Source organism: Pantherophis guttatus, chromosome 7, assembly GCF_059756535.1.
Source record: "Pantherophis guttatus breed Tessera chromosome 7, ASM5975653v1, whole genome shotgun sequence".
NCBI lineage: Eukaryota > Metazoa > Chordata > Lepidosauria > Squamata > Colubridae > Pantherophis > Pantherophis guttatus.
In genome coordinates, this window is record NC_142069.1 from 69126646 (window position 1) to 69141862 (window position 15217).

Consider the following 15217-nt stretch of genomic DNA (forward strand, 5'->3'; position numbering starts at 1 on the left):
ATGCTTGTAGTGCCCTTATTTTCTTCAAATATATTTGGTTATGTGGTTTTTTTAATTAGTAAAAAGTTGCTGAAGCAAAGCAAGATTAATCAAGCAATAAGCAGGCTATTAAGAGCTCCGTTTGGAGACATTCTGTGGAATTCACCAAGGATTCTGTAAATGGTAGCAGTTTCTATTTCAGAAACCATGTATTATTCAGGTGATCCCATTCATGGAGATTCTAATAACCTCTATTTATATCAATTCATTATAGGAACCTATACAAGATTTTCTTACTTGAGCTATTTATTTCCAAGGAAATTAATATATAGCATTAGAGGGAAGTAGAAAAGTAGAAAAAATATGATCTCGTTCCTATACGATTAAAAGCAAAGAGTCTAAACTTGTAATTTAATTTTCACTAGGATCAAGATGCTTTGAAAAGAACAAAAAAATCTTGTTACAGAAGCCCTGCCTTTCCTGGGGAGAAGAACTAGGAGCGCAACCCTGTCAGCAGCTCCCTTTTCACCACTCCCACAAATATCACTCAAAGCTATCACATCACCACCTTGGCTGTCTTTGAAAATGGAAAGTGACCTTAACCTCAGGAACATCACCAAGGCAACCTTCCTCTTTGCTGAGACTCTTGTCATTTACAGTACTCTGCGGCAGCACCAAGAGTCCACACACAAAAATGAAGAAAAAAAAAACCATTATGCCAGGCATTGTATGTACATATTAGTGGAGCAATACATTGAAAATAACCTACTATAAGAGGCATATGTGGATAGACACATATTGAGTCATCCAAAATATTCTTCACTTGACACACATCAATTAACTTAGCATATGATTTTTCCAATCCCTCTTATTATTTTTTTATTAATAGATCATACTGCGGCAATATGGACAGTGGCAGATTCCTGTGCACAGCTGAAAAACTGAAATTTGGCTCAACTCATTTCTAGGAATGAAGAAATTGTTAGTTTTCAACAATTTCAATCAGATACTTTCTTTTTTTAAAATAACTGAATCCAGTGTGATTCTTCTGGAAAAAAAAACGTTTGCTTGTTTACTTGTCTCTATTTTTCATAATCTTGTAACAGAATGTGTAGTTTATAAAATGCATACAAATACACTTATAAAATTGTGTCAATTAGAAAAAAATAGAGATAAACATGCCAACTTAGAAGAAAACCACTTTCAAAAATCATGCTCTATAGAAAATACTATTTCAAAATTGTTTTAATTGAAAGAAACCATGATGCTTTGATTTTTTAAAGAGTTTTCAAACAGATCTACAAAACAACAAAAAAAATCTATGGTTTCTAAAACAAACAAAAAATAACTTAAAACAAATAAATTATCCATTCCCTAAATTATTAATTGTAGTTAATTCATGTCTGAACCAAAATCATAATGTACGCATAAGCAAATGTAATGTCCAATCAGTAGGGAACAGCTGAAATAGATGTACTAATACATTCCTATACAAAATTAATAAATAAGTAAATAAATACATTTCTCAACTTGATATGTATGTTCTGTGAGGGAGACAGTTGTAAATGCAATTGCATTTTGCCTTTTTATCTTAACGTATATATTAGATATAGTTACATACAAAGAATATATGTTAAAAATACATATATTCTTTGTATGTAACTGTTGTGATTTACTTTGTAAACTGACATGGGATTGATTTACCTTTCCAGATTTCCCCACATATTATATTGCTGGGAATTTTAGTCCAATACTTTTAGATATCATCAATCAATGAAGTCTGGGATAGAATTTAAAGTTGCTTGAGAAATATAAGACTTTCACTTCATGTAATAGATACCAGGAAACATAAAATAATTTATTAAGTGTATAATAAGTTATATTATTAAGAAAGTGTCTCTGAAGGAAAAAAATCCAGCTGCTGAGATTTCAAGAGGTCTACTTCAGTCCTTAAAAATAAACTGATATAGATCTCTTTCTATATTATTTTTCATTGTCTAAGAATATAACAGGTAGATATTTATGCACCATCTATTAACAGCCTTAATATGAACCTGCTCTATCTTGCCTTGTTAATCACAAGAGTTCCCTGATAATTCTTTAAGGATACAGTTCTGTATATTTATGCATGTTGGTTAAACTCTGTATTTCAATGACTCACCATGCAAACAAAAGCTGACACATCTTCTACATGGTACAAAATTCTGTCTTTCTACCGGTATTATATATACAGCTCCAGTTGAAACTGATTCAGAGCAACTTATATACCATATTTATATAAGGGTGGGTGGGTTAAAAACTAAGGATTCTAAAACATCAAAAGAATATAAAACAGCACCAAAGAAGAATAAAGCTCTACCACTCAGATTTCAGGAAGAAGACATCCACAACATTCCTACCTCCAAGATCTGTTGGAAACAGTTTTTAATAGCTATTATGATAGCAAGTTAGAGAAACAATTAACCTGCCTCTAAGGTTCTTGAAGATAGCAATTTTTAATTGAATGTACCTGAAGTGACTCCCTTCTACAAAACTGTATAAAATGGACAGATCCAATTGGGAAAAAGATTGGGTTTGATATCCCAAAGATATTAAACAAGTAACTGTTATGATCTTCTCTGATTTGGAAGAGTTCAAGCCTCAAGTGCCCAGTGCAGCAGATTGTCAGGAAGAGTCAGCTGATGAAGGTCTCAATCCAGTTTATTGTATTCATTCAATATATAGAACTAGATTTATTATGTCATCATAAGAAACAACTACGTATCTATATAAAACTTGAAACATTAATATACAACAATATGTTTTGTTTCAGAACAATCCTCTAATTCCTATGTGTTAACTTGCAACAGTGAGTCATATCAAAGATTGGAAATATATAATTAGCATCTTAAAAAGAAAACAAAACAGAATTAATAGGAAGAGAAGAGGTTACATCATATCCAGAACAAGTTTTTCCTTTAATATTCTTTATAAATCTCTATTTCAACATTTTTGAATCAGAGGTGCTCCTGTTTTCCTTTCATGGAGTGCCTTTTTTTTTTTACATATGACTAAAGGCTGCAAAAAATCATGATATTATTGCAGGTATTCATTCCAATAAGCACTGGCTAGGGACAAGATTTTAAACTATTGCCACAAGCTCTACAAAACAACTAAGAATAACATGAGTGATGTTGACCTGCTGACCAATGTTGAACTGATGGTGATATTAAACAATTTTGGGGTGGTTCAGATTACCTCTCACATATTTAGCTAATCAATGCTACTGTATCAGTTTTTACAGATTCAGTTGTGATTCTGATCTTTGACAATTTTCTCAGATAAGTCCAGATGTTTACAAAGATACACATTTAGATAGCAAAACTAATTAGGGACCTTTAAATTGGGGTGTTTTTTTTTAGAGAAAAAATGTACAGTATGTAAGTAACCTGGTGATGCTTACAATGAACACACATACAGTACATACATTAACACACAGCCAAATAAATATACAGAGATAACATTGCACTAAACTGCAGAATTCACACTTGAATATGTACATGCATACAATTAACACAACAGTCACCCGGCTCTTTCCTTTGATAGTTTACGTATAAGGAAAGGTTGGGGAAAAAACTAAAAAAGTTGAGTTTATTTCTTTATAAGCATTATAAAACATTAAGTTCTTATTTCATTGTCTATTCTGAGAAGAAAAATATGCATCAGTAAATGCATCATTTTGAAAAAAGAAAGTTTGTACAGCAAACAAGATGATATGTTATCCCGTTAATCAAGATGACTGAAATTTGATGGAATCACCAAGAATAGAAGAAATAACACATGCTGTTTGTGGCTTTATTTTCTATTCAATTAGCATTACATATGAAATAGTCAACTAATTTTATAAGGCTGTTACTGTTAAAATACTATTGAATATTTTTTTTTCTGATAACAGAAAAACATTTCTTTCTAATGTTGTTTCTTGGGTTCTTTTAACTAAAGCAATGATTGCAAGAACCATATTGTACCATACCATACTGTACATCATAAATCACACACCATAAATCATGTCATGCCATGCCATGCCATGTCATACCAATGTTTCTACTTCAAAGTCTCCTTATTTACTCAAGTGGCCCATAAAAATGACCCTATTCTGTACCAGCCCTGTGTTGCTAGTGATTTCTGTTCTATTGGAACTGATATTATGATTTACAAAAGTGATAATTCTCTACTTCCTGTTACCACTGTAGTGTGGCTGGCATAGTACAGATCATACCTGTATGGTTGCTCTATCACAACTTCTGCCTCTTTATCCAAGAATAAGATGGCTCCATAACAATAATGCCATTAATTTTTATGGCCACATCAATATGGAATTCTTACCTACTGCAATAATGCATTTTTCTCTTTGTTCCACAGGAAACAAGAAGGCATTTTCCTTTACCCAGGAATTGCCTGGATTCAGACATGCTTAATTTCAGACAAAGACAGGATTTGTGAGCTTCATAAAACAAGATTTGAATTTTGACTTATGAATTGCTACTTAATTAAATATATGTGGTTCAACTGCAGAGAAAAAGTGATATTGTTGATGATAGTTTAGTTGGAACTTTAAAGGGTTCTTAGTCACACTTTTTCTGAGGAAGACTATTTCTTATATTTTCAGAATGTTTTAAAAGATATAAAGATATATTTCTTTCACCTGAAAGCAGTGAGTTATATGCCAAGATTACTTCGCTGACTTTCAGCCCAGCTTTGGTGACTTCTTCTAGAAACTTTCTATTTTTACACCAATTATTCCAAACAAGCTTGTTAAAAACTCAAGATAATTGAACAGCAAGAACCCCTGCTGTAAGCATGCATTGGATGCTTGCTGAAGGTGAAAAGGTAACTTTCTCATTTTCCAAAAGATCTACATACATCCTCCTTCATTTAAACACAACATGATATCTTAATTAATTATGATAAACTGGTTACTAAGGTGCCTCCATGTTGTTATTCCCATGATATAATACTGGTTGCTATAGTGATGAGATGGCTTTTTTTGGACTAATCAGTGAGGAGATTGGTTAACTCATGTTTGTCAGTGATCCTTAAGAATGAGAAAAATAAGTTAAAACAAATGGTTATATATATTATGTGTATTCCTTTCCCCTGATTTTTTACATATTATTCATGATTGCAATTTCACTTACACTAACATACATTGTAATAAACTGAATATAAACTGGAAGATTCTACAATATTCCTTAAGCAAAATTATGAAAACTCATTATATTACTGCTATAACTGATAAGCATATAAAATGCTTTATATTCAGAATATTCCAGAGTAAAATTCCTGGGAAAAGCCTATTATGAGACTTTTACCAACTTGATATTTTTCAGATGTGTCAGATAGTATATTCAACCATAATGCCTAGTTGAGAAAACTGGTCTACCTAATAAGTTATTGACTGTTGACTTACTATATTTGGATTTAGATTGATTTGATAAATCAGCTTCATAGAATCAAATATTTAAATTTAGACTTAGATATTTAGTTCATCATAAACGACAAACTATTTATAGTTTGTTTTTCAAAACAATTACAAATGAGAATAAAGAAATATAAACTATTCTTTAGATAGTATTACCTACAAACCAGTGGGTAATCTTCAATGAAAATTGGCTATTGATGCAATAGTATTGTGAAAGTGATTTCTTTCCTGACCTATTAATGTAACTATGAGTAATTTGTCAGTGCTTCCTTGGAGCTCTATCTGAGGTTGATTTCCATATGCTGGGCTGAATAAAGTTTTGTATCATGCAACAGTGTGGGGATGCCATAGATCTTGGCAAGCTGAGCTGATTCGCTTCATAAATTAATAATACCGGCGCTGCTCTTTAAGAGAATTTGTGGCATTTTCTTCAGAGTTGCTGAATGAATGATTGCCCACTGATTGGGGTGCCCAACTTGTCTTGCCTCTGATATCCCCCTTCTTTTACTGGGAAGTCAAGTTTCCAAGTCACTTTTGTGATCTTATAAGAGGTCATTTCTGAAAAAGAGGAACTTTGTAATAACTCCAGAAACCATCTATTTGTTTCTGGAATAAACCTTTGGGTCTTTTTTTACTTTTATACATGTTATCATTCCACAAGCTAAGGGCCATGAATTAATTTGGCAATATAGATTAATAAAATAGTCCTATATGTTAAAATTCTGTACGTATTGGTAATAAATTATTCTAGATTGACAACAGGAACTTCTTGCTGTATGAAGCAACTGAGTTCAAATGTTAACACTGGGAAAGAGAATGTCTACTAGAATAGGCTGATCTGAGCCACTTTTGTGAAACATAAAACTACAGTTAAAATAAAGGACAAAGGACAACTTCAGTACAAAGCAAAGATCATTCATTCAAAGCATGGTCCCAGGAGGCATATTACAGCAATGAATAGGAAAAAGCTCAGTAGTTCACCAGCTGAGATTTTAATGAGATATTTCCCCTTGCTGTGGTTCAAGCTTTTGCTCAGCAAAGAGAAAAGGCTGCTCACAAAATGTATGCAATGAATGGGCACCAATTGCTTTTACAGCCACTACAGTAGCTGATCACTGTACTAACCTTCTATTTTGGCATAATCTGTAAGTCGAGTGTAATTGATCAAGGCTGCTTTCTCTAGACATTTTCTAACCACTTTCTTCACTTCTTCTGCTGGTATGGGAGTAGCAATATCTTTCATTAAGACCTATGCCAAAGACAATCAGTTTTCGATCAGATATCATATCTTCCCAGAAAAGGAAAATGCACTTTTTAAGAACTATTAGATACTATTAGATATCTATTAAATAATAGATAAAAACTACATTAAAACCATTGTTGAGGTCATAATGTTAAAGTCAGTCCATTGACATATGGTACGAAAGACTAAAATTATAAACAAAAGACTAAAATTATAAACAATGTAAGTAGCATATGCTCAGTTTCACATGCATTAGGTTTCAAAATTGCAAAACAAGATTACTTCTTTAATTGCATATTGCTGAATTAAGGAAAAATAGTTGGTCAAGACATTTATACCATAGGACTGCATAAGCGTAAATTCTTGTTTTAAGGCCAAATTCACATATATGAATTTCAATATAGGATATGTATCTAGAAGCAGCTCAAGAAAAATATGCGGACAGTGAACATTTTAGTAGGGCTTCTAACTCTTGCCAGGGGTTTTCAGGGTTCAATCCCATCAAGAATGCAGTTGAACAGAAGTAATCAAATGCTTCACCAAATGTAGCAAATTTTCTCAGCAGCTACAGTCTAATGCATATTAACCTCATATTAACACTGTGAGATTGGTAATTAAGAGCTCAATTTTATAGACAGGGATTGACAAGATGAATTTACTAAGGGATCCAGCTGAGTATAAGACTTACTGACCAAAGCTTCCTAAAACCATATTTAACTTTGCAGATACTTGCCAGCATTAACGTTTTCTAAGAATTTTTCTTTCTTTAGAGGTTATTTTGAAAAGTATTTAAAGCAGAGTGTCATAAATGATTGAGTTGGATTTATCATTCATACTTTTAAAACCCAACATCATGGCTCATTAAAAACACATTAGGAGATTTTTTAAAAAAAAACAAATCATGTCTACATCATGACTCACACTCTCTCTCTCTCTCTCTCTCTCTCTCTCTCTCTCTCTCTCTCTGACACACACACACACACACACACACACACACACACACACACACACACACACACTGTTTCCCTGAAAATAAGACCCGGTCTTATTTTCTTTTGACCCCAGAAAAAATGCGTAGGGCTTCTTTTTGGGGGGGAGGGGGCGTCTAATTACTGACTCACCTCACAGCAGCGGCACTGACAGCCATGCCCAGCAGGAACCCGCTGCCGGCCCACTTCTTTTGCGGACACTTGTCGCCGCTCGCACGAAATATCCCCGGCCTCCGTTTCGCTATCAAAGGCCTTCCAGAAAGCCCTCTGCAGCTGAGAAACAGGCTCCGGATTGATGTGCAGAGTGCCCCCTGGCTTCCATTTTGCTTTCAGAGGTCTTCCGGAAAGCCCTATGCAGCCAATAACAGAGGTCTGGATCAATCCAGACCTCTGTTATTGGCTGCAGATGGCTTTCTGAAAGGCTCTGACGGCAAAACAGAGGCCGGGGATGATGTGCACGTCAATCCGGACCCCATTTCTTGGTTGCAAAGGGCTTTCCAGAAGGCCTCTGAAGGTGAAGCAGAGGCTGGGCACAACGCACATGAGCGGCACCAAGCGGCTGAAGAAGTGGGCCTGCAAGGCAAGGCTGGTGTTGTGGTGTGTGAGGCCTGGTAAGTAGGGCAGCTCCACCCCTCATCCCCACTGTAACTTAATTTTTACCCATGCGCCTCACCCCACTCCCTGCACCCTGGGATGGGTGGGGTCTTAATTAGGGCTTAATTTGGGGGTAGGGCTTGTATTGGGCGCATGTGTAAAAATCAAGTTAGATCATATTTTCGGGGAAAGTCATATTTTCGGGGAAACACGGTATATACAGATATATGTACATATACATACATACATACATACATACATATATATATATATGTGTGTGTGTGTGTGTGTGTGTGTGTGTGTGTGTGTGTGTGTGTACAGTTAATATCTCGGGTTTCTTCCCATGTAATTGTAAACATATCCCTAAAAGGGTAGTAGCGACGTTTCAACGAAATCACATTCGTCATCTTCTGGCTAAAGTTCTCGGTTTGGTGCTTATGGGCAAACTGTGTGAACGTAACTGACGTTTTTCTATGAAAAGAGGCAAAGGTTCATTCTGATTGGTCAACAGTGCCGTTGTATTCTGATTGGCTGATGACGTAGCTGTATTTTGATTGGGTGGAAATGCTGATGCTTATCCATTAACTTATCCATTAACCCACAACCAAGCATCAGCACTTCCACCCAATCAAAATACAGCTACATCATCAGACAATCAGAATACAATGGCACTGTTGACCAATCAGAATGCACCTTTGCCTCTTTTCATAGAAAAATGTCAGTTACGTTCACACAGTTTGCCCATAAGCACCAAACCAAGAACTTTAGCCAGAAGATGACGAATGTGATTTCGTCGAAACGTCGCTACTACCCTTTTAGAGATATGTTTACAATTACACGGATAGAAACCCGAGATATTAACTGTACACACATATATACCCGTGAAAAACTTACATAAACAAATATATATATATATACACACACACACACACACACATAATTGTTTGAAATGTTACAAAGTGCTATGAAGGGGATGATGTCTCAGTTCATCAAAGCAAAAAGACAAGTGACTTGGGACTTTTTAGTTTGTAGAGGACTAGCATTAAGTATATTAAACATTGGTATAAAAATCTAATAATAATTAAGTGTGAACAGCACAGATCTGAGTAGAAATAGGCTGTTCTGGTGCCCTCCAGAGGCAGAGACCAATGTCTCTGGAGGAGACTAGCCTACGAATGGTTGATTTTAGTTCATGGACTTACCCTCTCAAGCAAGGAAAGTGTAGCTTTCAAAGCTCCTTCAGGACGCCCAAAAGGAAAGCAGTATCTTCAAAGAGACAAACAAAAAACCCCAACCTATTAGAAGCCCATCTTATATGGATTTTGCTAGATAATTTAATGCCTAATCCCCCATCTTCCTTACAGGGAGACATTTTTAGAAGCTATGTTTCTGATTGAACACACTAATCACATATTTTTAAATTTGTATTTACTTTTATTTTGCTATTATTTGATCTGGATTTAGCTATTTATGTATCTGATTTAACTGAGCTGTGACTAAAATAAAAGTCTTTTTCTCTACGGATGTACAACTGGATAGCAATTATTTATAACAGCTACTACTTCAACTGCAGATTGGAAAAGATACTAGAAACTTGCTGTTTAAAAATGTGCATTACAGTACTACCTTACAATATTCAGTTGTATCAAGCTAAATCAAGCTAATGATTATCAATAGATTATTAGAAATGTGGAAATGATTTTTACTTTTTCTTTCTTCAACATTAAGCTCTCTCTTTGATTTGTTTTTTCTTTTTTCCCCTTATTCTATATTAATTTGTATTAGCTTTTTAATCTTTTTTTTTTTTTAAATTCCCCATCCAATTTCTTAAAGCTTCCAGGACCTGGCCAGCACTGCTACAGCATCACCCTGTCCAGCTACAGAATGGCTGCACCTATCTCAACCTTCCAAAAGCCATTGACATCTACACCCAGTGGTGGGTTCCTCCCGGTTCGGTCCGGTTCGGCCGAGCAGGTAGCGGTGATGATATGACGTCACCGAACCGGTTCTCCCCCCCACCCCACCCTCCCCCACCCATCCACCCACGTTATTCTTACCTTTTATTTGGTCCCACCCCCAATCTATTGCTGCCTCCTGAGTCCCAGCTGATGGCTAGAGGAAAAAAAACTGTTTAAATTCTTGCCGCGGGGCTTCAAAGGGCCGCCCTATAGCCAGTGGTGGGATTCTGTCGGTTCTAGGAGCCGAACCGTTTGTTAAATTGCTGGCTTGCCCCGCCCCTCCGCACCACTATTTATTGCCAATAAATAGTGGTGGGCGAGGGGTGGGCGAGCCAGCAATTTAACAAATGGTTCAGTGTTTTTTTGTAATTTTATTGGCCTGCGGAGCTTCAGCATAGGCTAATTAGCCCTTGATTAGATCGGCTCCTGACTCTCAGCTGATTTGGTCTCAGCTGTTTTGTGGAGGGCTCTGCTGCTTATTTGCAAAGAGTGCTGGAGCAATTTTTTTCCCCCCTAGCTATTCTGAAAAACAAAACTGAAAGTAAAGCAGGCTGTTGGCTTTGCTGTTGCTGCAACGTTGGAAAATTAGGCAGGCAGATTTCTTTTCTTTTTCCTCACCAAAAAAGATAGGTGCAAACAATGGGAAATTTAGGGAAAAAGAGGAGAGTTCAAGATTTTAAAACACAAAAGAAAAAAAGCTCTATTTAACTAGGGAATTGTAATAATTGAGATACTATTAATTGTATATTTCTGAAAGCAGAAATGGTTAAGTTGTGGTTTGGAGGAATATATGGGGGAAATTATTTGGTTTATTATTATTGGTAAATATAATTAATTGATTTGTAAGAAATTGAATTGCATGGAAATAATTGGAATATTCATGTTCATATTGATTAATATACAAAAAAGGTTATAATTATATAACTAATTGATTTATATTAAAATGTTGAATTTATATTAAAAACTGTAATATTACATAATTAACCAATGTGAGGATGGATATAAAAATAGATGACAATGGGAAGGGGTATAATATAGAATAGAAGGGAAAAATTGAATTTGATTAACATTAGAGATGAGGATGAAGGGTAATATTGTTTTTTTTACAAAAATAGATGAGGAATAAATATGGCAAAAAGGAAATATAGAAATTGTAAATTTAATTGAAATGACTAAACACTGTTTAAATTTGTGAACCGGCCAAATACTCTGTTCAAAGAAAATACATTGTATGTTTGTATGTGTTTCTAATTATTGCTACTTATTCCTATTTGTTCTCTTTTATTCTTTAAAGTTTAACAATTCATTCTTTATCTTAATATCTTTATATTTGTTTGGGGTTGCCTTTCTTCCCTTTTATCTTTTTTATTGTACAGCAATCTTTCTCCTCAAACCTACCACCTCTCTCTTTTCTTTCCTTCTTACTTTCTCTTCCTCACCCACTTCTTCTCCTCCCTACTTCCTCTTCCTTTCTCCTTCTCCTCCTCTCTTCCTCCCTCTCTTACCCTCACTCCTACTCTAATTTCCCTTCCCTTCCTTCATCCCTCTCTATTGCTGTATCCTTTTATGCATATGGACTACTCAGAGGGCTGAAAAAGTTATTTCTGACTGGTCCTCGCACTTTTGACCAGTCCTCGAACTTACGACTGTCCTCACATTTTACGTTTTTGCCCTATCTTGTCACCATGGTGAAGAGAAGCAGTTGTGAAATGAGTGACACGGTTGTTAAGAATGCTACAATGGGCATAAATGATGACCAGTCATAAGTGCGAAGACCGGTCAAAAGTGCGAGGACCTGTCAGAAATCATATTTTTCAGCCCTCTGAGTAGTCCCTATACACATAGCCATGGCCACCCGGTCACATGACCAGCTACCCACGCCCACCCAGTCACATGACCTCTAAGCCACACCCACAAAATAAGCCACGCCCACAGAACCGGTAGTAAAAAATTTTAGAATCCACCCCGATCTAATGCTGTTTCAGCACTGTACCCCAGATAATCTTGTAGACCTTGATATATTGATGATAATTCCAGACTCTCTCAATAGAAGCCATGCTGCTTTTGGTTGCCGATAATAGTTCTGACCATCTGGAATATAATGGATTCCCTGTTTTTGTACTAGTGACTCCATTTAATCTTCTCATTTTCACTGATATAAATACATTTTATTTTGTATAAATATGCAAATCTCCAGAAAATATTTTTCTGATTCCTACAGTGTAAGATTCAAATCTAATAGCACAGACTCTCAGGGCCTCCCAATCACCTCTCAGGCAATATGGTACACATAGAATTAAATATTTATTGTGGCCCCTCTTTTTCTATCACTCTCTATCTACTCTTTGTCCAAGAGACTGCCAAACTGTGGTCATCTCTTTTGGCCTGTCTGCACACATTCCCAGGTACATGGTCTTCAATATTTTTGTTGATAGTATATAATTCTCTAACTGCTAGGCTTTGTCTATTCTGGTAAAGAAATATGTCTGCTATAGTTATAAATCCTAATTGTTGATCTAGTTACATTCCAACTCTCACATGCACATACAGAATATATGAGCAACATACTGTAGCATCCAGACTTAGGCATAACAAATAGGCCATGGAAAACACTATCCCTGCTCTCTCTTTCCCATTAGAGCCTTAACAAATGCTACACAAAAATTTGTGGCTTTTTGCTGAATAAAGATTTCCAAAAATTAGACAAAAGGCTAAATTAGATTTTAGTGGGCTATCCTAGAGATCACCAAATTGGATAACTTTAGATACAACTTGTGATTGATAATTAGAAGTCCCCTCTAAAAGAATGCGTTATCATTTTAGCAGCACTTCTAATTTCTGAATCAATTATTTCTACAAAGATGTTCCATTGTTTATAACTTATTTAACAAGTTTGTGTTCATTACTGTTACTTTATGTCATCTTTCAGCATCACTTTGCAACTGCAAATAGGCTCAGGATAAATAATTTAGAAATCATCTTTGCAAATTTATTAGAAAACTTGGAAATGAAATTTGGACTTGCCAACTTGTGTTGGCAGCTCTAGTAGCAGAATACTATTGTTCTTTCTTATTCTCATTGTATTTCCAATTCTGCAGAATTCTCATCAAATAGCAGTGTATATATTTTGTAGTCTCCAAACTAATTCAGTGAAATATACACCATGGCAAACAAGAAATGCAACTTCAACCTCAAATCTAGAAATTATCCAAGAATAACTGCACTTTCTTATGTTTATTCCTATTTTTATTCAATTGATTAAAGTATAAAGAAATGCTGCTAATCACAGAGTTAAGTTTCAAATCAAATTATTCTGTAGGGCTTCTTATATATTGTTATTACATGCCAGCAAATGAATGACCAGTTGAAGCACATATAATTCTACATAATGAAACCCTGAAACAACTATTTAATTAATATGTGCAATTTTCTTTTACAGTGGTCCTAAGATCTATAGTTCCATAAATAGCTTCTCTATAAAAAATAATTAAACATTCAAACATTTTATAATGTCAACTTAGATTTGCATCTAATGAACATTCATTATAACAAGGACTAAAAGGCCAAGTTATATGTTTAGAACTAGGACATCTACTCCTATGGTAATAACATAGAGTGCTATGTTACATCTGAATCATGTAATGCTTGATGAGAGCTAGTAACTTGCTCTCATCAAGGTGGTGAATTCTGTGACAAAAAAAAGAAGCTGAATCCTGCTGAGATTCTGGTTTTGGATGGTATCTGGATCTACAGTATCTCCATTCAAATCTCACCTAGGACAAGATATATGGGAAATCTAGAAATATTTCTTGATGATTTTAAAAAGTAAATTGCTTTAAAATTTGTAATTAAAAAAAAGCCATATATGCATTTTAAATAAACAAAACATTAGTGTCTAATCCTTCACTCAATTCTGGGTATGAAATGACTGATACAGCCTTCAATGAAAACTTAAGGAATCTGGTATCATAATTGGTTGTTCAGAACTTGCACCTCACTCTTTGAAATACATTAAGAGGCACAAATAAATTAATATTCTCTATTTGTTTCTTGTCATCTGAGAAGACTCCTACATCTCACATCTGCTAATATAATTGCTCCCAAGACTTTGGGCCAGTGTCCATATTTAAAATTTAGAAAAAATTCACAGAACAGTTACATGGTGGACATGACCACTCATAAGCATCTGCTCTCTTTCAAATGAGCTGAAACAAATTCCTAACCAGCATGAGGGAAAGCGTTTTTTGGGGAGTCGGTGAGGATGGTTCCTTTAAGTCTGTTTTGACTGTTGATTGGATAAATCCATACAATTTTCACAGTAGCATTTCTGGAAGTGCTTTGTGATTGCCTTCTTTTTATATACTGTAGTTGAGAGAAAATAACTAGTCCAAAGTCACCTTTGGATACTTTTAACTATTGCACCAAATTGGCTCTCATGAAGGCAACTAGTCTGTGCAAAAGTGACCTATGCAATTATTTTTCAGTAACAAATACACTATATTAACATACTATTTGCTCTTCCTATCGACCACATAGTGGAATATCAAATACACTCCACATATTAGAAAAGTTAATCCTGCAGCTGTTTGATCATGCTCCACATGAATGCTTGTAATGGTCAAAATCTTGAGGAGACAAATTTTATCTTAGCAATTAGAACAAACTACAGAATCTGTTTGGCCAATTCTAGAGTCAATTCCTCATTCTTTGTTGACATCTGCCTCTGAGGACAGACACTTCCTTTTTTGAAGTGTACCTTGCTAGAAGCCCATTTCAAATAAACTAAACCACTACCAACATCTTGTGCTATTTCCCAGCAAAGCCATTAAAAATTTTGGACTTTTTGTTTTCCTTGGAAATCGTGTGAAAGTTGGACATTGGGTAAAGGAAAAAGGGACTCAATTTTAAGTGAGGAATGAAAAAAATGAATACTTTTCCCACTCTAGAAAATGGATTTTTGATAACAATTTTATTCCACTGCTAAATTGCTGTT

The 15217-nt window shown here is 35.1% G+C and overlaps 1 protein-coding gene across 11 annotated transcripts in view; it reads right to left on the minus strand.

The window, feature by feature from the left end:
• Positions 1-15217, minus strand: part of CADPS2 (calcium dependent secretion activator 2) — a 370960-nt gene that overhangs the window by 103244 nt on the left and 252499 nt on the right. For all 11 annotated transcript variants that reach the window (XM_087874199.1, XM_034431095.3, XM_087874197.1 and 8 more), the window contains exons 15-16: positions 9469-9532; positions 6566-6689 (exon numbers count right to left, since the gene is read on the minus strand). In XM_087874199.1, the coding sequence (XP_087730325.1) occupies positions 6566-6689; positions 9469-9532 (188 nt within the window). The remainder of the gene's footprint in view (positions 1-6565; positions 6690-9468; positions 9533-15217) is intronic.